Source organism: Fringilla coelebs (genome assembly GCF_963513975.1).
Source record: "Fringilla coelebs genome assembly, chromosome: 18".
Lineage (NCBI taxonomy): Eukaryota > Metazoa > Chordata > Aves > Passeriformes > Fringillidae > Fringilla > Fringilla coelebs.
Genome location: NC_140044.1, coordinates 5,075,026 through 5,102,461, shown reverse-complemented (window position 1 = coordinate 5,102,461; position 27,436 = coordinate 5,075,026). Strand labels below are relative to the sequence as shown.

Here is a 27,436-nt window from a genome sequence, read left to right as displayed (position 1 = left end):
TTCCCACGCCCAGCGAACAGCAAGAAGTTCAAGTTTTGCACAGTACATTACAAAAGGCATCACTTTTAAACAACACAAATTTAAAAAAAAAAAAGAAGTGTCACCACGGTGTAAACCCTGCAACGAGTGAGTCAGTGAGTGTACAGTGCTTGGCAGCTCTGGGAATGGCTGCCTGTAGTGTACTGATGGATTTGCTAATCAAATCTCCTCTCCCAGTAATAGGAACTTGCATAATGAGAGAAGCTGCTCCTGAACAGAGTGATTCTGTGTGCCATGGGAAGGAGGAGGACACTGCCAGGGCTGTCTGCTTTGTGTGCAGCAGTTCAAGGGCCAGCTGACCCCTTTGCAGGGCAGACTGCAGAACAGCAGTGCTCCTCCCCAGCTTGGAAGTCCCAGCAGGAGTTTTGCTACAGTTGGCTTTACAATTGAGATATTCAATACATTTGGCCCAGATCCTCTGGTGGTTTAAACCCCACATGCTCCATTGGAGTTACCAGTGATTACTTCCACAAGTGGAGAACGTGGTCCTGGCTTGTCACAGACACAGAATAAAGCTACAGTAGCCCTTTCTTTAAATAAAATTAAATAACTGCACGTGGCACCAGCGCACAACTTTAAATGTGCTTCTGCTGTTAAGAAAATAGCAAAGCACACCAGTGGTTACTTAAATTATTTATCTTCAACTAAAAAAAGAATAAAAATTTAAAATATTACTGTGGATTTAAAAACCCCTTGGGAAACTGCATAATGTCTTCTCGTGGTATTTCTCAGGCTGAAAAAGTCACTTGCATGTGGACAGCACTATATATCCTCCTCAGCTGGCAGTGAAGGCTTGTGCTCCTGGAGGTCACTGGGGCCATTTTCAGATGCATCCAAGCTGCCTGGAGCTGACTCTGGAGGTGGAGGCTTGTAGAGTAAACAGGCCACTACAAAGAAGGTTGTCCCAAGGACCTGCAGCCATGGAGACACCCCGTTACTGTCTGCTCTCCCCCAAAACCAGGGGCCCACCCCACACCTGCAAGGAGCTTTGCTGACCAAGCTCTGGGGAGGAGGAGATGTTGGCCAGCCTGGGAAGCAGAGCAGCACACAGAACCAGAGGGGATAAAAATCTGAATTTAGCCAGCCCCATAGCAATGGGAATTTGGAAAAGTTCAGCCCCACACAGACACCTGGAGCACAGTGCTGCATGAGCCAACACTGCCTCAGCCTTTTGCTGGAAGGCTTTTGAAAACCTCTTTATCACAGCAGCTGCTAAACACTACTATCTAGGGCAAATGCTTGTTTGGGAGCAGTTAAAATGATGGTTTTCTGCTAATAAATAAAGCCCACAGCTCTAAGCTCTCTTATTTTCTAGCAGTGACTGGGGAATGGTTATTTACAGCCTGCCTACAATGCCATCCCTCACTCCCACTAATACACTGCACTTGGATATTTTACTCCATTTCTAGCAAAAATCACTTTGTTTGCTGTTGGAAGGAGGTATTTCATATGGTGCAATAGAAGCTGTAATCCTAGAAAATAATGGGAATTTAACAGAATGATGGTGTCTGGAGCACCATTACCTGATGAGAAGCTAACACAGCTTTTGCCTTCCCTGAGAAATTTCTTGCGTGAAAATTTCATTTTGTCTGGGGGTGGGCCAGATCAGGGCAACCCAATTCTGTAAAATTCTTTCCTGAAGCAAAACATTATATCCTAAAAACCTGTCTGCTTTACCAGGGAGTGGGGATAAGCAGCAGCATCACCTTGTAGACCAGTCCAGCGACGAGGGTGTACCGGCTCATGGCTGAGTTCTGGTAAACGTAGCAGGAGCCCTGCTCCCCACACTGGTCCTGCCAGAGCAGGCAGGATTTGTCAATCATGGAGCCAAAGGCAATGGGGCCAGGGATGCCTCCTGTGGGCAGAGAGAGAGGGCACCTTCAGTTTGGGCAGCACTCTGGAGAAAAGCACCAGGCTCTGCTGATACCATGATTAAGAGAACTCATCCTGCAGCATTCAGAGCCACCAGGTATCAAAAATAGGCTGGATTTCAAGATCTGAGAGTCCAGCAGGTCTTTTGGCCATCCTGACCTACATGTTTCACAAGAGCCAAAAGACACTCACAGGAGCTTCAACACCTCTGCTCCTTTTCCTTAACCTCAGGGCACATTGGCAGGACACTGAACCTCTGTCACCTGTGATGTTTTACAGAACCCTCCACCCTCCATTCAGTTTGTAAATCACATGCAAAGGGAATGAGGTTGTTCTGGATGAGAGCAAAAGAAAGAAAGCATCCTCCTTTTCAGCAGTGTGTGTCTTACTCCCTTCTTTTCCAGCCCAGTGTGTTTTATTCCTGGGTGACAGCTTGGCACACACCTCCCAGAACCACCAGACCTTTTTGATGTGCAAATTCCCTCTGCTCCATACCTAAGGTTCGTACCACAATCCACTGGATCCCGAGTGCAAAGGACCTTTGTCTGTCAGAGACACACCTGGGGAGAAAAGGGGTTTGTTTAAAAACGCTGCCAGGCTGCATCACCTCCCTGCTTCACAACTCCAGGTCCTGGAGTCCAGCACACCTGGGACCTCCATCCCTCTGGAGATTTAGGATCACCCCAGGGCAGTGTCTCTCCACCCCTGCTGTAAATGTGTGGATCCCATGTCAGAGGACCAAACTCCCAATGCTGAAATTTCCTTTCCTAGCTAGAGTGGGACAGGAACTAGTCCTGGTGTCTCCAGGGTGCCACCAACTCAGTGGTGCCCATCACACCTTTCCCAAGCTTGATCCAGCAGGATAAAGCAGAGAGGAGGATATTGAGGCTTCCTGTAGTGCTGGCAGAGGACAAGGCCATCCCTGCTTACCTCAGAGTGGCAGTCAGGGCAGGAATGCTGCTCAGGAAGGTGAAGAGGATGACCACAAATATGAAGCACAGGAGCAAGGGCTTTTTGGCACAGGAGGAGGTGCATTTCCCTGCCTCTGCTTTGCCAGAGCCAGGCAGGAGGGCTTTGTCAACACAGCTGCACTCTTGGTAGACCTGGGAAAGAAAGGCTGGTGGGGGCTCTGCTGAGGAGAGTGTGGTGACAGTCAAAGCTTTAAAAATAAGAAATTCAGGGAGGGCAGAAAGCAGCTGGTTAGACTCCCAGAATGAAGCAGAAATCAAACTGCATTTTTGACACACCTCTGTTTCCAAACAGGTCAATCAAGCCAGGGAAATTGACTCTGCCAGGTAGCTGAGTATCACCTCTACCCTCCCTAAGCCTTTGCCTGACTCCATGAGCAACGTGCTGGAAGGATAAGGAGGTGCATCATGTTCATTCAAGACCCAAAAGGAGCACTGGGACAGAAATCAGGGGCTTACCAAGCTCCCTGACTGCCTGGGTGATTTTCCATGGATTTCAGCAGAGTTTGACCCAGAAGGAGGCAAAGATGATTGGACACAATGAGAGAAGTAAAGCAGGGTGACCTCAGAGTACCTCCTGCCTTCATCTCACGTGGTACCTGAGAGCAGCCACCCTGCCCTGCCTGATTTTACACTGATCTGCAGCAAAGCTCAAACCTTTTGCAGAGCCAGCCAAATCACTCCACCACCCTGCTCATGCACAGAGCTTCCAGACCTACCTTCCTGCCATTCCTGAGGTTTACAGACACACTTTTGCAGCCAGCGTGGCAGGGGGAGTAGTACATGATGCCATCAGTGCCACAGACAGGGCTGTAGGTGTCCTGCAAACAGCCACACTGGGCATTGCAGGCTGCTGTCAGGTTGAGGTGCCCACCTGGCAAAGCACTGAGGGAAAGACAGGAGCAGTCAGTGAGCAGCACTGTACAGGAGGAAGTGGGGAGAGGAAGGGACAGGGGGAGTTGTGGTGGATCCCCCAGAAGCACAAAGCCAGGCTTGGGAAGGCTTTCATCCCCATTTTAACCATGTCCTGGAGCTGTCTCTCCCACAGCCACCAAGGGAGTTTAGGTGACCAGCTCTTAGGGTGACACTTCCATTCAGAAAGGAGGTTCCCACTTTTGGTCCAGTTTATCCCACTGGATAGAGATGGGGGCTGCTGCAAAGGCAGATGAAGGGTGGAGTGTCTCCCACTCTGGTGCTGCTGATCTTCCCTCCCTCACTAACTAGAGAGCCTCTTCCATAAACTCCATCTCACTGCAAAACTCAGGACATCTATTTTCTGTGTCTCACCCTCTGCCTGCAGGACTCACCAGACATCAACTTTCACCCCAACACATCCACACATGACTGGCACCAGCACTGCGTGTTTGAGTTACCCTGTTCTGAGCAGAGCCCCTCAGGACAGATGGACAGGGTGGTGGTTGTTACCTTCCATCATACATCTGGGTTACTCCTGCCATGGGCATGTTAGGGCAGTGGATAAAAAAAATGAATATGGCCAGCAGACTTGACACTGTGCAAAGCAAACACAACTTGATGATTCCTGAGCAGCGGAGTTTAAATTTATTCACGAGGAATCCTCCCAGGAATGTGCCTCCCCCTCCGGCTGGCACGACCAGATAACCTGAAAAAGAAGAGGAAAAAACCCACAAGTGAGTTTAGAAATGTCAGCAAGGAGTTTTCAGGTTTGAATACATTAATTGCAGTGTATTTTGCATGCAAATGACTCCTTCATTTCTGTGTGGCTTCTTGGTGGGAGATCAGTGGGTGTTGCTGTAGTGGGTGGCCCAGGAATTTGGCATGAGTCTGTTTAGGAAGCTTTTCCTGCCCAGAGATCTTAATACTGACTCTTTGAGAAGCACATCATGAGTGTTGATGCTTGTTGGACACCATTTCCTGGTCGATGTTACAGCACAGGTGAGGATCTCCCAGTTTCTGGATGCTGACAAAATATCCCCCCCAGCTCTGACATCCCTCCTCAGAGGAAATGTTTAGCCAATGCTTCCTGGTGATGCACTAGGAGGAATTACAATTATTTTGCCTTCCTCTAGAGGGTAACAGATGGCTACAGAAGTGACACATTTCCTCCTGATGTCAGTAAATGCAGCTCTGGAAATGCTCTGGGTGTAGGTGTGCTGATAGGAAATGATCCCATCAACAGCTGAAGGGGATAACCAGTCCATAATTAAACTGCAAAGCATCTGTCTCCATTCTAAACAAGCTAAAAGTGCTCTTCTATTTGTTGGCAAAATGGGAAAGCATTGCAAAACATGTTTTCCTTACCAAAAAAGGTGGCAGCTTCCGAGGCACTTAAACTAAACTGAGACTCCAGGAATTTGGGTCCAAAGGTGGACATCCCAGCAATCAGGGTTGCTTCAGTTGCTCCTGCTAAGCAGAGGAAGATGAAGGTGGGGTTCTTCAGGAGTAGCAGCACTGACCTGGGAAGGACAATTATATTGGGATTGAATCACTGATTTCAGGCACATTTTGATTTCAGGTCTTCCAAGTCAGAGGGATCACATATAAGATGAGGCAGCATCCCAACAATCTGCAAGTCTTTGAAAGGAAAAACACCAGAAAGAAGCTAACTAGGGTTTGGAAGAGCTTCTCCAGTCGGTGGCACAGAGTGTATGTGAGTGATGTAACTCACACTAAGGGCACCCACAACTTCTACATGGATAATTTCAGCAGGAATTTTCCAACATTTAGGGTCAGGCTGAGTACTTTGTCTATTTCAATGGGGCAAATACTGAGAGGACATTCATCCTCACCAAATCTCCATCACTTCAAGGTTGTATTAGTGCCTGTTGGCAGATATCTTGGGACTCCTGACTCAACCAAGAGCAAATTTGTGCTACATCCTCACATACACACGTTATTTGTTCACCCACACTCTCAGAACAATAACAACCTCTGATAACCAGAGATGTTTTGTAACGCAGGGGAAATACCAAGCAAGCCTTTCTATATGGAGGAAACACCTCCAAGACACCTGAAAAACAGAAAGCAATCTTTCTGCCACAATCTAAGCCCAGTTTTACTTGAAGCTTAACATATAAATTGAGTAACTCCATGTTATTTTGACCCACTGGGATTTAGGAGAGAGCCACAGATATGCCTGAGAAATTGCCTGGTGTCATTTATATGCAGATCCAGCAACAATTCCATCCCTGAGATGCAGAAAGGCCCTCAGGCACAGGGAATGGTCTCAATTATCTCTCACTATCTCGGATATTGGACTAAGAGGACTGACTTTGCTTCTCAGGGGATGTTTTGTAACCAGCCTCAAATTCTGCCCTATCACTTCCCCCTAGCCAAGCCCAGGTCAGTGCCATGGGATATCCCATTTCTGGGACGGGCACAATCCTGCAAGAGTGATGCCATGGGATGCTCACAGAGCAGAAAGGCACAGTCACCACCTCCTGCTCTGGTGGAAATGTGAGATCAGAGAAAACCTGCCTTGGTACAAGCAAGGGAGAGACATGCTGAGGTTCAGAGTCAGATTTATGCAACTTTACTCACATGGAGAATTTCATTACATCAAAAGAACAAAGAAGCTGAAAGACAGAAATACCACACATTCCTACACTTTGATTACAGGGGGCTTTACACTGCCTAGCTCTTGGGATTAGTTTAATGTACTATTTTATTTTCCAGATTTTTTGACTGTGCTTAATTTAGAAGCATAAAGCCTAATATTTTAGTGAGCAAGTGCTTGTAGATCTCGTGGCTGAGGCAGAAAACAGACAGTACCTTCACCTTTTTACAGAGAAGAGTAAAAGAGAGTGCTCCCTGGCACTAGTGTGATTTTGTACCCTCTGCCCAAAAGTTACAGGCTGGACCTGCAAGTAGGAAAATGCAAAAGAACTCCTTTCAGCACTAAGAATAAGGACTTACTCAATTTAATCTGTCTGAAGACAGAAGATGTAGTTGTGAGGAGCTATGGCACATAAAACCTTACCAAAGACAGCACAAACCTTTTTATTACATCAGCAGGACTTTAAACACACCCAGAAATCACCTAATTCTTGAATAGCCTTGGCAGTGCTCAGTTCTTGCAGCCAAGGGGATTTCAGGCACTGCAGAGAAGAATCCCACCAGCTAAAAAAGCTGAGCCTCCAAGGCTTTACTGAAATGGGCACATCCAGGAACTCTTTCTCACATAATGCTTCTCTGAGTAGGTTGGGACCACCTGCATGATCAGAGCCTGCTCCTCTGAGCATGGCATGTCCACAACTTCCCAGCTAAATGGATATTTATCCAATTTTACAGCAGTGAATGGGGGCTTTTCCAGCAAAAAATGACACCCACTGTCACCAGCACCAAGGGAACAGAGGGTGCCATGTGCACCCCACAGAACATAAACCAACTTCCCTTTGTTCCATTTCATGGCTTTTCTAAGTCACACCCTGCACCTAGTCCAGGAGTGATCAGTGAAATATTGACCACAGCTCCTTGTGCTGGAAATCAGGGCTTGCCAGGCCAGGCAGTGATCCTCACAAACTCCACCCTGCAGCTTGCAGGGACAAAGCCTCCTCTTGGTACAGCTCTGCCTGCCTTCCCTTGGAGTCCCTCTGCTCTGACAAGGAGGGGTTACTCCATGACAGCAATCATACAGAAGCAGAGAAAGGAAAATGCTCTTTTGTCAGGCCTTTTCAACCCCAGAGTTAATACAGAAGTAGAAGCATCACCAGGGCAGAGGATTGGGCTGTATGGGCTGCATTCCTGTAAGCTCTCAGGCAGCACTGTGAACGCAGCAACTCATGAACCTCACTAAGAAAGGACCTGATGGCATGGAACAGTATTTTATTTCATCAGCATTTCTGCTTATCTTTGTGAGACTGCTACTGCCTGTGCTGTGAGAAAATGTGTGGCACACAGTCCCTGACCAAGACAAAGGGAAGAGGCCTCACCCTCCTTTGGCCTCACCCTCCAGCCTGGTCCACGTGTCCCCAAGAGCTGCCTGCACAGATGGGATCTCCTCTTTAATGCAAGTTTCCAGAGCAGAAAGCCTTGAAGGCACTTCCCTTTCATTAATCAAAACCAGGGACCACAAAAGTCTGTTGGATTCCTGCTTTCAAGCCACACTGAGGGTCTGGACTGGTCTGAATTGCCTGATACAAGTTCCCACCTTTGGGGATTTGTTATTCAGAAAGAAGGTGTGAAAGATGCTCCTGGAGGAGGATTGTCTCTGTTCCTCCTGTCAGACAGCAGAAACAGTGGGAGCTTTCCTCCAGACAAGCAAGAAAAGCATCAGCCACCGAATTTCATCCCTCTCTGCTGCCCTGGTTGTGCTGGTTTTAGTCACAGACTTATCGTTATTTAAATGCAGGTTTTGAATTCAATTTCCGTGAACAGAACAAGCCGTGACCTCGGAAAATGGCACCCAGTCAAGAATGCCATTTAATAACAGCACTGAAGTCTGTTCAGTGTAATATTCTTCATACAACTGCCTCAACCCCTGGTAAACTTCCTGCAAAGTCTCCAAGCGTTTCAGATGGGTGTGAGTGGTTGTGTTGACACAACACAGCTCGACTGGCGCTGAAACCTCCTGTTCTGAGCACCTGTTCTGCTTCCATGCTCCTCTGCCAGCACAACAAAGACCACAACTAATACTCAGAAGTGATTGCTGGCAGCAGCCTGGAGTTTAGCAACATTTTTGCAGGCAGCAGCCATCACACATGGATAAAATCTCCTCCCTAAAAACGGTCCTGGGAGAAATAATAAAAAAAAATTAAAAAAAATAAAGGGATGTCTCAATGGTGACAGATCCCCTTATTGACTGTGAGTTCCAAAAGGAATCAATATCCAGGTATCTCTGCAACATCCAGAGCCTCCATGCCAGCTAACCCCCTGCAATAAATAAAGCAGCACCTTTCCCCCTGCCCTCCATTTCAATACAACTCAACACAATAAAAAAAATCATAAAATATTTCAAAAATCCATAACAAAAATACGTGGTTAAAAGATCACATTTTCTTTTGGCTCCTGCTTTGTTCCCATCACAGAGCCAAGCAGCAGCTCAAGATTAAGCAAGTTGCTGTGTCACTGCCTTGCTGGAGAGATAAGAAGTAGTAATATATAAAAGGTGGCTGGAAGATGTGAAGGCAAAAGAAAAAAAAAAAAGAAACCAAGAATAAAAGAGAAAAGGAACTGAAAGTTACAGTGTGGTATATTTTGTTCCCTGGCTTTGGAATGGAGCTGTGAGAATCACAAAGCCTGTTTCATCTCGTTTCTCATTAAAAACGACAAAACAGGGATCTAACCCAAGTAAAAATAGAGGAAAGGAATAAAGCCCCGAGGGGCTGGGAGGATGGGCTGCTGGAAACACGCAATTGGGCCAGGTGAGGCCAGGCAGAAGCAGAAAGGCAGAAATAATGCTGCTGGGGAGAGGGAGGGTGCTGGCAATGCCTGGGCATCTCCCACCACCTAAAGCTTGGCATCAAGCCACTCTCAGCAACACTCAGTGTGTGGCACAGCACTGCAGGCAGACACCAGCTTCTGAAAAACCAGATGGGACCATCCACTTGTCCCCTGCTCCCCCATGGCATCCCCAGGACCAGTTCTGGCTCAGCCTCTTTGCTAAGAGCTCCCAGACCCTGACAGGACCAGGCACTTCTACACCTCCTCTGCAAGAAAGTGTCATTGCCTGAAGAAGTGCAGCACCTTTGAGCTGGCAGGGCTGGAGGAAGCTCAGCTTGGGCTCATGACTCTCCCTCCCCTTTGCAGGGCTCCCTAACCTCTCTGTGGGGTGGTTTTCTCACCGAGGCAGATCTTTCACTGTTTTCCCAAAGTCTGGATCCGACGCTTTTTTGTGGCTGCCATCCTTCAGCTGATGAGCCTCCGACACCCTCATGACGATGTAGCGCTGGGAGCCTGGAAATGAGAGGCAAAGGGAAGGAGGAGTGTGTCAGACACGGGCTGAGGATGCCACTGAAGTCGTGCATTTGCAGGGGGAAAACGCAGCGTGACATCCTCCCTCCACCAACAGCTGCAAGGGACAAGCAGTAACAGAGGCAGATGGGGTGAAACCCAGTCAGGAATTCCAACTTAAACACGGGGAGCTGTTCCTTTGCTCCCACGTCCCCCAGCAGGAGGATGGATGGAAGCCCCGGGGCGAGCGGAGCAGCGCGCGGTCCCAGCCCAAACCCCGAGCCCAGGAGGAGCCCCTGTGTACCTGGGAGGCGCTGGGGGTAGCCCAGGATGGGGATGGAGATGAGGAGGGAGGCGGCCCCAGCCCCCAGGAAGCCGATCCACCAGGCCCCCACCCACAGCGTGTTCTCGGGGGCCATGTCGGTCCTGCAGGAGGCAAAGCCAAAGGGACAGAGGGACAGAGGAGACGGTTGGGGACGGAGCGGGGCAGCCCCATGGGCCTCTCCCTGAGGCTGGCAGGGGCCAAGGGGTCACGGGGGTGACAGCAAAGGACACTGAGCGATCTGATGGGGATGCCACGTCCACCATCCCTCCGGCCTCGGCACAGCACAACACGAGCCCAGGAAATCACAGCGTTTCACTCTCATTTAATCTCACGTTTGCATTTGCCTCACTGCTTTTCAGCTGTGCTTTGAGGGTTGCCAAGATCCTTGCTCCACCCCAAAAACACCCTTTGCAAGGAAACTGGTGGAAATAACCCATTTCTTCTCCTGGAAACCCATTCCCCCTTTTTAATCCATTCATCTGGTCTAGTAAATGGTGTCCCTGCCTAAGGCAGAGGGGTTGGAACTAGATGAACATTAAGGTCCCTTCCAACCCAAAGCATTCTGTGATTCTGTGATCTACCAAAGAGCCTGGAAGGAAAGAAGAATAAATCACAAATATTACAAAGCAAGGAGGGACTAAGCATCCTGGTGGGATGACTGGGAGGGCGAGCAGCACTGCTGGGAGCACCACCTCATCAGGGAACTCATTCAAAAAATTCACCTGCTGCTCCCAGCCTCATTAGCACAGGCAGTGCAGCGTGAGGACGGATTTAAGCTGACAGGTTTGTCAGCAATTTCCCCTCAGCAGCAGTGCTAATGCAAACCACCCTTCCAGCCTCCCTGCCTGCAGACACACCACCCAACACCCCAGGCACACTTCCACCCAGCCACCGGCTCATTGCTCCAGATCATTGGTATTATTTTTTTCTACCCCAAAGGAAACACAGAGCAGAAAGGGAAAGGAACAAGATTTTTTTTTAACGACTTACTCTCTGCCAATTTCAGTATAAATATTTAGAAACATTCCTCCTACCAGATAACCCGCTGCAGGCCCAAGGATTGCAGCAGTGTAGAAAACAGCTGAAAGGGAAAACAAGTCGTGTTAGACAACGTCAGGCAGGGATCCCAGTGTGATTCCCTCCTGGATGCAGGATGCTCAGCCTCTGGCTGCCTCACACTCTCCCCACTAAACCACCAAGACACAAACTCAGATCGTTCCAACAAGTTTTCCTCTCACGCTTCTGTTCCAAGGAAGCTTTTTTATCCAACCTGGGAAGTTTTACAGTATGGGGCAGGCAAAATTGGTTCAGATTTAAACGTTATTTAGCAGGGATGCTGCTGATCCCACTGCCACATCCTGACTGCCACAGCAATGAGCAGCAGGATTCTCTCCCCACTGACAACACAAAATGTCTACACTAAACACAGCACCACTGGCACTTATTTCAGTTTGCTGTTTTAATCATGACACATGGAAAGATCAACTTGCTGATAATCTTGTGATCTCCTTCCCATACTACACAGCCTTCTGATACAGCATGGGCAGACTGACACATTTTGAAATTGCTGAAAGGTCACCCTTTTGGCACTTTCACCAACAGGACTGCGAGTGTTTTGCAGCTGCTGAGTGACCAGTGATGCAGAGGAGTGAGCTGAGCCTCTTCTCTCGGCTGTGCTTTGCACCAGCAGTAGCTGAGCAGCCCAGTGACCATCCCTGCTGTGCTGAGGCCTGAAGGGATGATGATCTAAAGATTTAGATTAGATATAAATGATGGTGATAAAACACTGGCACGGGCTGCCCAAACAGGTGGCGGATATTCCATCCCTTGACACATTCAAGGTCAGATTGGATGTGCCTCTGAGCTGAGTTGAAGGTGTCCCTTCTCACTGGACTAGATGACCTTTAAAGGTCCTTTTGCCCAAATCATGCTGTGATTCTATGCTCCCTTGCACGGATGGGAGCATGGCCTCATGGCTGCCAGTAATGCTAATGTCACATGGGCTTGCCCCATGCCAGGAGCAGGAGGCACTCCCCACCACACGATGGGAGGAAAAACACCCAACCGAGCTCACAGTTTTTCTCCTGGTAAATAATCAAAACAGCTGCCACATCCCTCTGAGTTCCACCCTGGAGGAGAAGGCTGAGTGGTGTCAGGAGAGGTGTTCCCAGTATGGGCAGGGAGATGATGAGGGACCATGACCTCTCCTTCCCACCCCCCTGCTGCTGAAGGGCTGGAGCTGCCCTTCAGCCCCACTCACCAATGTACACAGGGGAGTAGTTGGTCTTGACGTTTTCATCTAAGTAGGTGACGCCGAGCGTGTAGAGCGGCGTGGCTCCCATGCCGTGCAGGAACTGCCCCAGCATGAAGACGAACCTGTATCCAGAGAGGCTGGAGGCAGCCTGGGAGCAGGGCAGGCTCTGGTTCCCCCCGCAGACGCCCACCTGGGCCGCCGAGCGCGCCTCGTAGGGGCCCGTGGTGAAGTGGGGCAGGGCGAAGAGCAGGGAGCCCAGGCCCATGAGCAGCACGCCCCAGCCCAGCCAGCGGGGCTTGTGGCCGTTGCCCCCGAAGTAGCTGACGAAGGTGAGGCAGACGCAGGCGGCGATGTCGTAGGAGCTGGCGATCAGCCCGCTCTGGTAGCTGCGCAGGTCGAAGCGGCGCTCGATGGAGGTGATGACGGTGTTGATGAAGCCGTTCACGGTCATGCCCTGCAGGAAGGAGGCCACGCAGAGGAAGAACAAGACCCCTTTGGATGTGTTGCAGAGCTGCAGGCAGCCGGGGGTGAAGCCCCCCCAGCCACAGGCCAGTTCCTCGCCTTCGGCGGACACGTATTTGATCCCTTCTTCCAGCGGCGTCTCGTCCTGCGGCGGGCTGGGCGCGCAGAGGGGCTCGGCACAGGAGCCCGAGGGGCTGGCAGCCCCCGAGGGGCTGGGAGCCCCCGAGGAGGCGATGCCATTGCTCAGGGGCGTGCTGCAGCCATCGCCCTCCCTCGCCATGCCCGGCGGCCGGCCGGCCTCACCGCCGTGAGGGGACGGGCGGGAGAAGTCGAGGGGCTGAGAGAAACAAAAGCCATTTTCTCTGGTGGAGTTCTGGGGCATTGCCATGAACGGGAATGCAGAGTCCAGTGGCAGGCTGAGGTGGGCTGGTGGCCAGGGTGGCTTTGTGGGGCAGCGAGGACCAGCCTGTCCAGGAAATGCAATTTTCAGCACTTACTTCAGTAGGGAGATGGTGAAAGTCTGAGCCAAGACCATTCTGATCTGTGCAAAGAGAAATTTTACATGCTTTTATATAAAACCATGCTCAAACCCCTCAAATATTCTTTTTTTTTAATAAGTATAAGCATTTCACTGTACAGTTTACCTGGTCACATGCCTTCCACCATGGGAAGCGCTGGTAGCTCAGGTGTCAGGGCATCACTAACATTACAGAAAAGAAAAAAATATTCAAGAGCCTTAAAAGAAAAGCACCTCTAGGCAGTGTCCCCACCGACTGAAGCCCCTCATCCCTCCTCTGATGAAGACCTGCATCCCTCTTCTTCTCCCTGCAGAGAACAGCCCACACAGCTACAAGTTTCCCACTGCTAGAAGTCCTTTGGTCTCTCTTTCACACTCTGCCAATAACAGTTTATAATTATCCTGAAAAGTTTCCACAGTCAGATTGATTTTATTCCAAGCCCTCAGATCTGTTTACAACTATTCAGTAAAATCCTTTCTATAACTAATTAGACTACATGCCATTTCAGAGCAGGCTGGAGGGCAGAGGCAGCTGACTCTAACCTGATTACCAATGCAGACTGCCTTCTTTCACCCTGTTCCTGTGCATTGCATCACCTGACCCTGCCAGAAACCAAGAGTATTTTTCCTTAAATGCCTTGGCTGAACTATAAATGATGAAAATAATAAGGTTCTCCCTTGAATACTGGCCTTAAATATGCAACAAATGCTAAGCAAGAACTGTTTAATAAGAGAGCATTCTCAAAGCATCCTGTATTTCTCAGTAATTTTGCCAATATCTGTTTGAGAGCTTCCCACAAAAATGCTCCCCCTGAGATGACAGCCTGATCAGCATGGAAAGTGGGAAAAAGGGCATTTTTTCCCTGATAAAATGAACTATGTTCAGACGGCTGCAACCTGGGAATATTGCAGCCTTTGGTGAAGACTTTAATACTTATCTGTGTGCTGCTGCAAAAAAATGACTGACATTTGCTAAATAGATGTGCTTCTCTGTACCAGCAGGTCTTGCAGGCACTGGGGCAGGAGGACTTGGCAGAAAGTGATGCTCCAGAGCACCACCAAGGTGCTGCTCCTACCCCAGAAGAGCAGGGGACAGCCCACGTGTGCTACCAAATCTTAAACATCCGTGTCAGGAGTGCTACAACACGTCTGGTCCTTAAAGTAGGTTAAACAAATGAGGTCCAACTTTCACGTGCAAATAACTTTGTCTCAATTACCCTGCCTGGGGAGCAGTGTTCATGGACTATTTCCTATTTCAAGCTCCAGATTCCAGCAGAGATGTGATGACAGTGCAGGGCAGCCTGGTGGGCAGGAGGGCACTGCTTTGCAGCTCCACACTGGACTCCTCCAGGTAACTCCCACCCTAGCTGGCTGAGCACAGCCAGGTAACTTTGATCTGGAAAGTGTAAATGCAAAGACTGATTGCGGGGGTTGAGATTTTGCTGCAGAGACAGACTGTTGTAATGTGCTGGCACAAAAAAATGATGCCTTGGTGCAAGGCTCTATTTTTTCCACTTTTTTTTTGCCTCTCCAGTGTTCTTATGACTCTTACAGCTCTAAATCTGTTTCTCATCTTTGGATGCAATATTGGAAGCAATAAATAAGCCTGCTTTAGCACTCTGTTAAAGTCAGGAGTGATTATTAGGTGCTGAATCAGGCTCTAAGGGGCGGAATGGTTCATACTCATGTAAATCAAACGCCTCCTTGCACAGCAGCCAGGGCTGCAGCTGCACCCTCCTCCTATCAAACTTGTATCAGACTCATGTCTGATGTTACACTTGACTGCACTTGTAAAGAAGGTTTCTTGGCTGCGGATTGATTTTGTTCTCACTGATTTCAGCAGACAGAAAAAGCACATCTCTGTTATTACCTGATCTGCAAGGAGGAGCTGTGAGCTCCCCAACTGGCCCAGATTCACCCTGGAGGGAACCCTCCTTTAAACACTGGGATCTCTCCTTTGATACCTCATGAATTTATATTGATATTTTGGTACTTCATGAGTCAGGAAAGAGATTACAGCTCTTCGTCAAAGGTTTTATTTCCTGGGTGGCAGCGGTCTGGCCCTCCAGACCCAGGTGACCACAGCATCCCCTCTTCAACTCCTGCCACTGTTAACAGCAAACAGGGTGAGACATTTCCAAGAAAGCAGCCAGCCTTTCCTCCAGGCAGCAGATGTTTCCCCCCACCCAGAAGCCTTCTCAGCCCTAACACCCCCTCCTGCACACATCCCAGTGGACCTGGGCTAATGACTTGTGCCCAGGTGCCATGGGCAGGGAGCCCACTCCTGCTCTGTGCTTGGCACCTCTTGAAGTAATTTATAAACTGGCTGTGAAACCTTCACTGTGGGTATCAGCTTTCACAGGAGCCATATGCCACTTTAGAGGACAAAATACAATCTTCAGGGGAAAAAATCCAAGCAACTTCATGCACTTCCTAATCATTCATATTCTTCCTAGCCATCCATTTATTGCCTCCCATTCATCTCTGTTTTTAATGACTCAGCGGGTGATTTCTTGCTTACACTGAATCAGTCCCAATGCTATTATCCCTCTGCCATAGATTTCCTCATTTTGCTGCAAGATTTCTACTTTTTTTTTTCCACTGTACAGCTGGTTCCAGAGTGCCAACATTATCGAGTCAACACAGCAGAAGTAGCAAGGCAATGAAAGCATATGATTTGTATTTCCTGATGAAATCTGTAAAGACTTCCCCCCCCATAATATTTAGCATTAAATCAATAGTAAAACTTATAAGCTTTTCATCAGGTGATCATTTAAAAAGTCACAGGACCAATTAAAAACATTTTGTATTTCTGCCAAGGACTGCGATGAGATTAATGTTGCAAATTAACTCATAACTGACATGCAAAATAATCCCATTTGCTGAAACATGCCCAATAATAGTTAATCTTCCCTTCCACATTACGGTTTTTTGACTTTTATATGGTATTATTGCAGCAAATAACATCTATACATAACTTCTGCTTTCCACAGCTGAGCACAGTTTATGAGTAGACTTAGCATTTTTTTCAATTCTATTGCATACATGGAGGTATTTCCTAATGAACAGGGGTAAGGGATTAAAAATGATCAGGAAGTGTACTGCAAACAGGAGAGCAGCAGCCCCAGGCAATGCTTGGTGGCCGTGATGGGTCTTTATTTTTCTCTGGGTCTCCTCTATTTTTATTTTCCTCTATGTGTGAGTGAGCCTGGAATTACTGATCAAGTACTCAGAATCTGGGAAAGTCCATATCCAAGTACCAAGCTCACATTACTGCAGCAAGGGATAAATTCATCTGGGTTTGTCCATTTAACTTCTCTTGGTAACACACAGTGAATTTTCCTCGGAGAGTTTGGCTTCAGAGGATTAGCAGCACTCCTTCTGTCATGGCTGATAAACACCATATGGATCAAGTGTAATCCACTGGCTGCTTTAAGAGTGGGGAAGCCTCCCAGAAGTGAGATAAATCCATGTCCCAGTCCCGTGAACAGGGCTTGTCCTTAGGGCACTGGTTCAGTGCAAGGGAGATAAAAGCAAGAATGGGATGAGTGGGTTGTTCTGAGTAACACTGAACTGGTTTCTTGGCAGCTGAGGAACTTCACCTAGCTCACACCAAGTGTAAACCTTATATTTTTAGCCCAGTGTTTAAAAGCATCCCTTTGGATCAGCAATACAGAGGATGCTGCTATTGTGGGATTGGCACGAGGACTGGACTGGAACCTTTGCTAAGCAATTCCTGTGGGAACAGCGTGGTCCTGCACACTGGAGAAGTTTTAAGAATGAGAAACACACCCAGAGAGCAGCCAGCTGACCATGTACTCAATGCTGTGCCCACCATCAGTGCTGCAGGGACAGACAGAGGATGATGGAGGAACTTCCTAGGAATGGGGGGCAGTAGGAATATCCTGACGCACCCCTCATATCAGAGACCTGCTTTTACATGACTATCCCAACTGGAGTCTGAAACATGGAAGAGAGCAGCAGAAACTGGCTTTGAGTTATCACATGAGCAAGGACATATTTATAATTACACAAATTCCAAATAGTAGAGCTTAGCACTCACAAACCCTTTGTGTCTTTTCCAAGTGCTTTCCATTCACTGGGAAATTATTGCAATATGCGCAAGAAATCAGGAAGGTGGCTTGGATAATTTTCAATTAGCTGCTTGAAAATGCTTTGAAGATACATCTAGCCAAGATTTTCTGAGTCTATTTACTTGTTCCAGCTTATCTGTGCAAATACAATTGGCTGCAGCTGCCTCAGACCATCTTTAGAAACTTGCAGTGCCAACGTACAGAGCAGATTTAACCCGGACATTGCTTTTTGCCATAGCACAGATTAACCAGACAAAAGGGGCTTTTATGGATAATTCCTAACTCCCCCTCCTGAATGTCACTCTTGCTTTAATGTCTTTTTCCTACTCATACATTTGGCCAGTGCTGGGAAGGTTTCCACGCTGGCACAGCACTGTCACTGCCCATGGAGCTGGGTGTTTCCAGATACACCACCAGCATTTTCCCAACCCCTAGCCCTGCATGGTGTTATTTTCCATCGTTTGGATTCTTACACCTCATTAAAGAATGTTCTATATTCAGCACACTCTTTCTGCATGAGCTGCAGGTCAGCTCTTCCCAAGGATTACCAGTTAGTTCCTACAGCTGTCCCTTCTCTGTTTCAAAGCAGAAGATGCAGACTCAGGCAAATCCTTTATGATGTAAGAAATTAAATGAAATGAGCAGAACCCAAATAAAGAATGTGAGACACGTGATTCTCTGGTGCTTCTAAAGATAGAATCACTAAAATGCAAAAAACGCAACATCCTGTGTTACACAACTCAAGGATGTTGAGAATAAATGTATTTCAGAATGGATGTATTTCAATAATAATGATATTTACCATGGTTTACAGGCACTTAGAACTTTTATACTTATGGTTTGATCAATATAAAGGTAGAAACAAAAAAGAAAACCAGATGGAAAGTTACCATGAAACTACCTAGAACTTTACTTCTTCCTGAGACACAATTGCCTTTCAGCCCCTCCTTTCTGCACTACTGGGACTTTGTATAGTGACCACAAAAGGTCATTTTGCTCTACCAGCCAAGGACAGACTTTAGCTCGAGCTTTCTATAACAAGTTCTCCAGCTCAGTCCTGTGTTTGTGGGCTGGATGCCCACTCATTCAAGTCCAACCTGACAACACAGAGCTCAGTGGAGTACATTAGAAGAGCTAAAATCACACAGAAAAAGAAACTTGCTGTTCATCAGCATCTCCTGCAACACTCACCACTGCAGTGAGCACAGGACAGTGGAAACACGGAGCCCAGTGGGAGCAGGAGAGACACTCACCAAGGATTCATCTGAAGGAAGGGAATTTCCCCACAAATCCCCTTGTTTTTTGTAGATCAGCAAGTTACAGCTTCCCCAAACAGCCCTAGGAGCACAAGCTCACCGGTGCACACCGCTTAGCCTGGATCTTGTTTAACATCCAGTGATGCTCCCTAATCCTCTTAGGTATTAGTCTTGAGATTCCTGCCAAGCAGGGGAACAGCAGAGCCTCCCAGACAGCACTTAAATGAACTCACTGCCTGAAATGTGCAATGCTTCAAAATGCAGCAGAACTCCAGCTGTTCTGCTTTGGTTAACCTCAGATTAGCACCTTGGAGGTCACTGCGGTGTGCAAAATGCAAAGTTAAATCACCTCCATTTCTGTGTCTCAGGTGATTCCCTAGGAAGCAATTCCGCACTAGGACTGCCATTTTTTGTCTCATAATGACTTGTTTAAAGCTAAGTACCTAATCTGAGTTAGACATTCCTATTGTGTCCCTGTTGCCAACTGCAAGGAGATCATCACATTCAGCTTACCCACAGCCCTCAAGCTGCAGAATTGCAGAATGATTTGGCTTGGAAGGGAGCTCAGAGACCATCCAGTTTCTGCCCATGAGCTAGGACACCTTCCACTATCCCAGGCTGCTCCAAGCCCTATCCAACCTGGCCTTGGACACTTCCAGGGATCCAGGGGCAACCTGTGCCAGGGCCTAAGCACCCTCACATGGAAGAATTTCTTCCTAATATCTAACCTAAAACTACTTTCTTTCAGTTTGAAGCTACTCCCACTTGTCTATCACTCCATGCCCGTGTAAAAATTCCTTCTCCAGCTTCCTGTAGGCACTGGAAGGGGCTGTAAAGTCTCCCCAGAGCCATATTTTCTCCAGGCTAAACAACCCCAGCTGTCAGAGCCTGTATTCCCAGCAGAAGTGCTCCACCCTCAGTCCTCTCCCCTGTCTCCACAAGGATTATTTTGCGTTGCTAAATCACCCATTACTGCAGATATGATCTGGAGAAGGAACAGGTACACAATCATATTTCTGTTGGATTAGCTGAGGATATTACTCTGAGCTTATCCTGGCCTCATGTTGGCTACCACAAGAGAAACAATATTTGATCTAGCACAAAGCCAGATGGTGCAAAATTAACCCATTCAGCACAAATCTGATGTGGCACAGGGAATTTGGTCCAGCACTGGCACAGGCTCACATGGCTGTAAGACTTCTGACATGGCATCTGCAGCCTCTAAATTTCCTGATCTCAAGTACTCCCCATCCATCCCCTAAAGATGAGCTAAACAGTCATCACACTTCATTTTATTTCCTACTTGTAGATAAACAGAATGTCAGCTTGTAGATAATTTGCATGTGCTCATGCAATACCCTAGGCTGTGGTATATTGGGGGATTTCTCTGAAGAGGGCAGATCCCTATTTGTGTCACCAAGAGGAAATGATGAACACTTTCAAAGGGATGACTCCTCTTCATTCTCTGACTCAAAATCCCACAACCAAAAATTAAAGCAGCTATGAAGTGCTGGGGCAGGAACTCAGGACCAAAGGGGAATTGGGGCAGAGCACAAGAGTAGCACAGTGGCAGCGTGCAGGGCAGCTGGCCACTGCCACCAGGGATGGGTGGGAAGAAGCCAAGCCGGCATGCTCCCTCCCTTAGAAACCTCAGATTCATTCCGATGGCAGCTCCTTGTGTGCAGGTTCCAACCAAGGGTGCAGTAACATCTCATGCAGAAAGCACTGAACATCTCAAGCATGATGCCCACAAAGCACAAGGGGTTGTAAATGGGCAGGTGTATCCGGGCTGTGCTGGCCGTGGCTGCTGGCTTCTCCCATGGCTGGATGCCTCTAAATAAATAAATAAAAATCCCCTCTGATCAGAAGAGCTGAAACTCCACCAACTCCTTTGAGAGGTGGAAAAATGCTGAGCCATATCCTTCAGCATTAAGAGAACCCCAGCTCAGTATGAAACAGCAATTCCAGACACACACATCAATATACACACTAAGAGACAGAGATAAAGGTGTTCAGAGGTAAGTGCACACTCCCTGCAAGCACCACAGGCTGGCACATCCTTCATCTGACAGTGCTCTACCAGGTTAGCAACTCATTCCAACTGCCAGGGAGCAAACTGGGGCCAAATGGGGTTTCTTCCTGAGACAAAGGAACAAACAGGCATAGAATGTTCCCACTGTCAGCCCCAAACATCTGCTGGACTTGGAGGGGTTTGCTGTCCACGAGCAGGGGGAAGAGAAGCTCTGCCTTGTACTCTCCACCTTCTCATGCACCAGGAACCACAGAAGCTGCTGGACGATGGATTTCCTTGGAAATCTGGAAACAGCCTTCAAGGGATTCCCACTTCCACAGAGCAGCATAGTGTGGCTTCCTTTCAGGAAACCACAGGAATTTTTCAATATTCCATATTCAATATTTCAGTATTTCAATATTCAAAGTCAGGAACTTTCCTACTTTCCTTGGAAAGGACCTGCTCACATGCTCACATCCTACAGTCCCCACACCAGGAGAATGGACACAGCAGAATAACCTTGTCCTTGGGCATTGGCTCAAGGAGGTCACTAAGGACTGAGTTTGACCCATGTTCCTTAAGAAATGATGGTCCTGACCCTGCCATTGCTGCTAAACCAGGGTGGTGTTTGTTTTTTCACACAAGGCACACAAGCAGGGCTCTCAAGATGGCTCTATGAAAGCAACAGGGAATTCAAGGGAACAAAAACTGGCTGGTTCATGGTAGTAGGCAAACTCTTTTTATTGCCTCTTGAAAAAAAGGAGTATTTCAAAATTTAAATTATTTAAAAACAAGAATATTTGAGACAGGTAATCAGTGTATCACAGCCTGGTAACCTACTTTTCACTCCTTTTAATTCAGTTTCTCTGAATTAAACTCATTTCAAGGTTTACTGCCAAATAAGAGGAGAGCATGCAGCACTAAAGGGATCACAGGTTACTCAGGGTTATATGGGGACTCCAGAAAAGGCTGATTCTGCTATAACCAAGATCCACATCTGGCTCAAAGATCTAAATCCTCAGTGACTGAATTCACTCCAGCAATCCAAGCAGACCATGAAGTAGCTCTGAAAGCACTGTGAGGAAATCCTTTTTTTTCTGGGAATTCTTATGCTAACATAAAGCTCCAGCAAACCCTTCCAGCCCAGGCAAGGTAGAGCAGTCTCATCACTGCTCTGACCGGCTGAGATTCTGTTTCCTACTGGACTTTTAAAGCAAAAGAATATTGAATTAAAATTTCAAATCTGATTTATTTGGAATATGGCAGGCTAAAAAGATTGATGAAGTTTTTCAAGGAGAGGCTAGGAGAGAAAAAAAGTCTAAAAGAGCTCAAGACCTTCAGATATTTTGGGGACTTTTTATTTCTGTGTCATGGGTCGCTACCATTTATCAAAACTCCAAAATCTAAATGATTTTTCTTGTCTCTTAATCCCATTCCAAAAAACAAACTCCTATCACAGAGGATATCCAAAGCACTTGAACGGAAAAATTTGAAGCTATAAAAATGTTCTCTTGGATTTTTTGTTCAGCCAGAATATTACAAAATTAAAAATATTTTTTAGGGAAAAAAGTGTTTGAATCTGTTTTCTTAACATGAAAGTGACTCCCTAACTCCTTCAAACCATCAACCAAAGTTAAACAAAGCTTGTCAGCATTTCATTTTTTTTCTTGAAGCAATCAAGCCAAGCTCTGGGAGTTCCACTGACTGAAGAGTATTGATGCCATACAGCAATATGCCATTAACAATAGCAATTAAATTCAGTTTTATTATAACTCTACAGATGTCAGTGAAGCAGCACAAGTGAATAAAGGGGACTTCACTGCTCTAGGAATTTCAAGAGCTGCTGGAAAGGCTCAGCACTTTGCTGAATGAAGTGAACAGAATAAACAGAGTATTTTCCAGTGCTAACATATGCCTACTGATCAAGCTCATTTACAATCTAGAGGCGGAATGACACTCTTTTTGGCAGCAGCAGCAACATTGCAGAACCCCAGGTTCAGGGGTACTTCTGCCTGAAGAGAGATTTTAAGGTTAGAAAAACACTGCTCTGCTAATAATAAACACTTCAGTGCCTCATCACATGCTCTCCTCTGTACTTGAGAGAGCTCTGACATAAAATCCACTGAAGTTAGTGGCTCTCTCTGAGTGCTTGTCTACAATCACTTAGCCCATCTACTGAAGTGGGGTGGATGGTTTGTCTGGGATTCACAGAGCAGATGAAGTCTGTGGCTCTGTGGGAGTGTGCAGGAACTCTTTGTTCTCCAGTCCCGCCGTTCAGCGGCCGCGCTCGCACGCCACCGGGGCACTCAGGCCAAGATGGAACAAAACTAATCCTGTGGTGGGGAGGGCTGGGAATAAATCAGGGTTGAAATGGGAAAGGAGAGTGGCTGCAGGAGAGGAGATCCCACAGCCACAGAGGGCTGGGATAGCTGGGCACACGTGCAGGGACAGCCACGCTGCCATGGACCCTGTGGACAAAGCCCTTGGTCCTGCCTGGGGCGTGCTCTGGGCTGCTCCAGCTCCCAAATTCTGCTCCTCTGCACAAGGATAAGCCCCTCACCAGACCAAGACAATGCAGTTTTTAACTGTGCTGGGGAAGCACAGCACCCTTCAGGGTGGCCAGAGACACCCAGGCCAACGCAGTTCATTACACCCATAACAGCCTGTGCAAGGTTGGTAACTCTTACTGTTGCCTTAACACGGTGACTTCAATTCATTAAGCAAAAAATTCAAAGGGAGAACCTTTCCCCTGAAAACATACCCAGCATCTCACTAACCCACCTGCAAAAAGCTGCCAACTCTGTTCCATGGGTGCAGAGTCTCCATGGGTGCCGAGTCTTGCAAAACTTTTCCACCATTCACTGTGATTATGCAAGATACAAATGTCCCAAGCTCTGAATAATCAACTTACAGGCAACACCTCAAGGAACACATGAGGAAGACAAAAAATGGTAACCCAAATGGTAAAGCAGAATGTATGGTGACCTGCATATGAGCACCTTCATCCATGCAAAGACAGGATTCTGGGCTTGGCACACCCAATCAAAATAAAGAAGAGCAAAACAAGTGCTCAGAGATGCTTTTTGGGGTGGACTGAGCAAAATGAGCAGCATAAAACAGAGCAATGATTCCCTGCTACTGCAGAGTGTAAAGCCCCAAATGGGAGGGCAGGATCCTCCCCAGCATGTTCAGAGTGTAAAGCCCCAAATGGGAGGGCAGGATCCTCCCCAGCATGTTCCGTGCTGCAAAGACACACACACAAAAAAAGATTAAAACTGCCTGGAGGAGTTTGCAGTCATGAGGCACCGAGCAGCTGGATGCTGATCTCCCTAAGCCGGTGGGTATTTCTTTTGTTAGTGGCTGATCCCATCTTCCCCCGTGCCTGCAAATCTCTAATCTCTGTAAAGACTTCCAGCGAGTGCTTGCTTAGGTAGTTTCACTGGCCAAGAATATCCAACCCAAGCAGGAATCGCTGCTTCCCAGTCTCATCTCTTATCCCAGGGTCACACTTTGTGTTTCTGCCACTGTCAGCGAGCAGGTTTGCCCCATGAGCAGAACTGAAGGGACTGTCAGAGGAGTGGCCACTTCCCAGGGCTCCAGGTGGCACTTGTGACACCTGAGCACCTCATCACTCACCGCAGGGCTGAGATGGAGTCCTGGCAGGGCAGGTGGCTCTGATCTGTCTCCCCCAGCTCGCCCAGGGCACAGAGCTGCTGCTTCAGCTTCCTACCGCTTTTGGCAGTTTGCAAGCCAGACCACTTTGCATATAAATAGCTACATTTTTTTTTCCTTTTCATTATTTGACTAACCCGCTCCCCCCACAGCTTCATCCTTTCTCACGTTTACAAGAACTCTGACACACTTTTCGGAAGATCTCCTTTGTGTTAATTTCTGCCTCAATTGCTATTTTAATGTGTGTTTTTACAACCAAGTGGCACCACAGAAAGTAGGAGCCCAGAAATATATATATATAAAGAGGTGCCAGGCAAGGATAACTTCAGGTTTGTAGTGTGTTGCCTGGTAAAATCAAACAGACTATAAACTGGTAATAAAAGGTTAATGCAACAAACTCATGTGATTAGGGTCCACTTGTGCTATTTGGGCTCCCAGAGCTGAAAAACATGGTTTTATTACCGCAGCTTTTGATTTGTATGATCTGAACAAATGGGTTATAAAAGTAATATAGGGCAAGTAACTAAAGTGCTCTGATTCCACTCAGCATCCTGCCCGCTACTAACTTCAGTTCTGCTCCTGTGAAACTGATTAATTTATCATTAACGTAACATTTTTTTCTTGTTGTAAAGATCCTGCCATGCCACCTTACTACCTTCACCCACTTTTAAAGGAAATTAGCATCTTTTAAATTTTCCATAGCAAGACACGGTCACGCTACAAGGAAAACCCCAAACCGCAGTGATTCAGTCCGAACACAGCTCCAGGCAGCAACCCAGCCTTGCAGCATCCTCTCAGACCATCGCAAAGCGGAAAACCTCAACGACTGGGGCCATTTCTGTCACTCTCCCCCCGCGACATCCACCGGACTGTTCCCAGCCACCAAAAGCCCCCAGAGCGGGGCTGAGCCCCGGCCGAGCCCCCCGTGAGCTCCGCATCCCCATCCCCGCGCCCTCGGGGCAACGCCGCAGCCGCGTGGGCACCGCCCGGCAGGTCCTGCCCAGGCTGGGGAGGCTCTCCCGGGCATGCCCCGCTCTCGCGTGTCTCCCCGCACTCCCTGCCCGCTGCAGTGCCCGCCGCGATGCCCGCTGCCCGGTACCTGCCGCCGCCGCTGCCCGCGCTCCGCCGCCTCCGCTCGGCGCTGGGGCCGGGGCAGGGAGGGGCGGGCACTGCCCTGACGGACGGACAGCTCCGCCAATCGCCGCCGCCGCCGCCGCCCGCCGGGCCAATGGCGGGGAACGCGGCCCGGAGTGAAAGCGGGGAAGGAGAGAGAGGGTGCGGGCCAAGGGAGGGACGGGAACGGGAGCCGGGGAGCGAAGAGGGTTCTGTGACTGGGGGCGAGGAAAGGAGAGGGATGGGGGAGCGAGAAGAAGGGGGTGAGGAGAGAGCAGGGGTAGGGATAGGGGTAAGGGCTTCGGCATCACATCAAACCCTGCCTGTTCCCGGCCCCCTGCGCACCTGCAGCCTCGCAGCCCCCAGGCTCGGGCTGCCCACCCTCGTCCGGGGCTGTCCCTGCCTCCCTGCACCCCCGGCAGGCTCCTGGAGAAATTCTGGCGTGAATCCCTGCCCCAGAGCGAGGGGAAGTCAGTGCTGGAGGAGAGCTGCACCCGCGTGTTTGGCGGCAGAGAGCGGCGACAGGACTTTGCTCCTTCCTGCAGCTATCGCTGGAGCTGAGCTGGTGCAGGAGGGAAAGTGGAGGAGCTGGTGCAGGGGCATTACCTGGACAAACACGGCTTGTCTGCATGGCACCACACCGTGCTGGCAGGCTGAGTTAATGATTGCAGACTTAACCACTCCAGACTTGAGGGAGCTGAGCAGGAAAGCTGCGGGACACCCCAAACCCCCTGCATTTGCATTAACACATTTGTTCGGGCGTTTTTCTTTGCTTTTTTGGGACTCGCCGTCATAGTGGTTGGTTTGAGGCACAGAGGTGGCTCTTGAGCAGTTTTCACAGAAGAGCCTCTGGATCAGATCCCACACCTGAGCACTCCACTCAGTACATAAACCACCTGGGCAGGAAGAGTCCCAGAGATGTGATGTGCACGTGTGAGGCTCTGACCATGCAGCTCCTCATGCCCACCCCTGCAGCCTTTACATTCCCTTTTGCATTTCTTCCAAGAGCTGTTCCACATCACTCGGGGATTTGGCTCGTTTCTGCACGCTCGCAGATAAATAATTCAGGCCCTGCATGTTTAGCTCCTGAAGTGCAATCAGCGCTCCATTTCCCAGAGTGCACAGCATAGCCTGGTAATGGAAAAGCCCAGCTAATGCTGCATGAGGCAGAGAGGAGGGCAAAGATGTGGGCAGACACCTGACATCAGCTGCCATGCATCCTGCCATCCCTTCTGTGCGCAGTGCAGGGACAGCAGTGTCCAAGGACAGCAAGGAACCAAGAGCTGGGGCGCAGGCTGAGGCAGAAGCAGACCCAGCTCCCCATCAAAGCTCATCTTGGGCTGTGGGGATGTGCTGTTCACATCACTGCCTCCTCCTCATCCTCTCCAAGATGGAGCTGGAAGTTGCTGCCTCTTTGTGCCATCCTTGCTCCCCTTGGAGCTGGAGGTAGATGCGGTCCTTGTGAGGTTTGCTTGAATTGGGAGCTGTTGAATCTGCTTTTAAAGTAAAATGAAGAGTAGGAGAGCCTGTTGTTTACAGCAGGCCGTGGCCAGGAAAACTAGGAAACATTTGCTCCATGTATGCAAACTGATATTGCTTTATTATATACAAATAATTTCCTGCACAACAAAGCTGAGGTATTGTTTCGGCCGGTGCTGTGTAGTCACTGATGAAACCCTGTTTCAAACCCTTTTTATTCTAAATAAGCAGGGTGGAAAGGACAACAGATGTGCAAAGGTAAAGCAGTGCACCAAAGGCATCTGAGCTGGGGAATGCCCCCACATTTCCTGTTCCACAGTGCAGAGCTGAGTGAATAATTTGCTCTGGCTGCAGAGGGATGAATCCTGCTCCTCAGCTCAACTCACTTCTCCACATGTATTTTGGTCCATTCTGCCTTGGCTGAAGTTGTCCTCAGAGGGGCAGAGTAATTTTTTTACTCTTTAGTATTTTTTTTTTTTTTTTGTTCAGCATCTTAAAGTAGGT

At 48.4% G+C, this 27,436-nt stretch overlaps 1 protein-coding gene across 1 annotated transcript; it reads right to left on the bottom strand.

The window, feature by feature from the left end:
* Positions 1–664: 664 nt before the first annotated feature.
* On the bottom strand, positions 665–13,178 carry SLCO4A1 (solute carrier organic anion transporter family member 4A1; the record flags this gene model as incomplete). The annotated part of the gene is made up of 11 exons (XM_084217869.1): positions 665–951; positions 1,746–1,894; positions 2,407–2,471; positions 2,842–3,014; positions 3,599–3,764; positions 4,305–4,500; positions 5,160–5,314; positions 9,641–9,752; positions 10,054–10,175; positions 11,065–11,155; positions 12,335–13,178. 11 exons carry the CDS (start codon positions 13,176–13,178, stop codon positions 802–804), a joined length of 2,223 nt encoding a protein of 740 aa, XP_084073995.1. The 3' UTR covers positions 665–801.
* Positions 13,179–27,436: the final 14,258 nt, after the last annotated feature.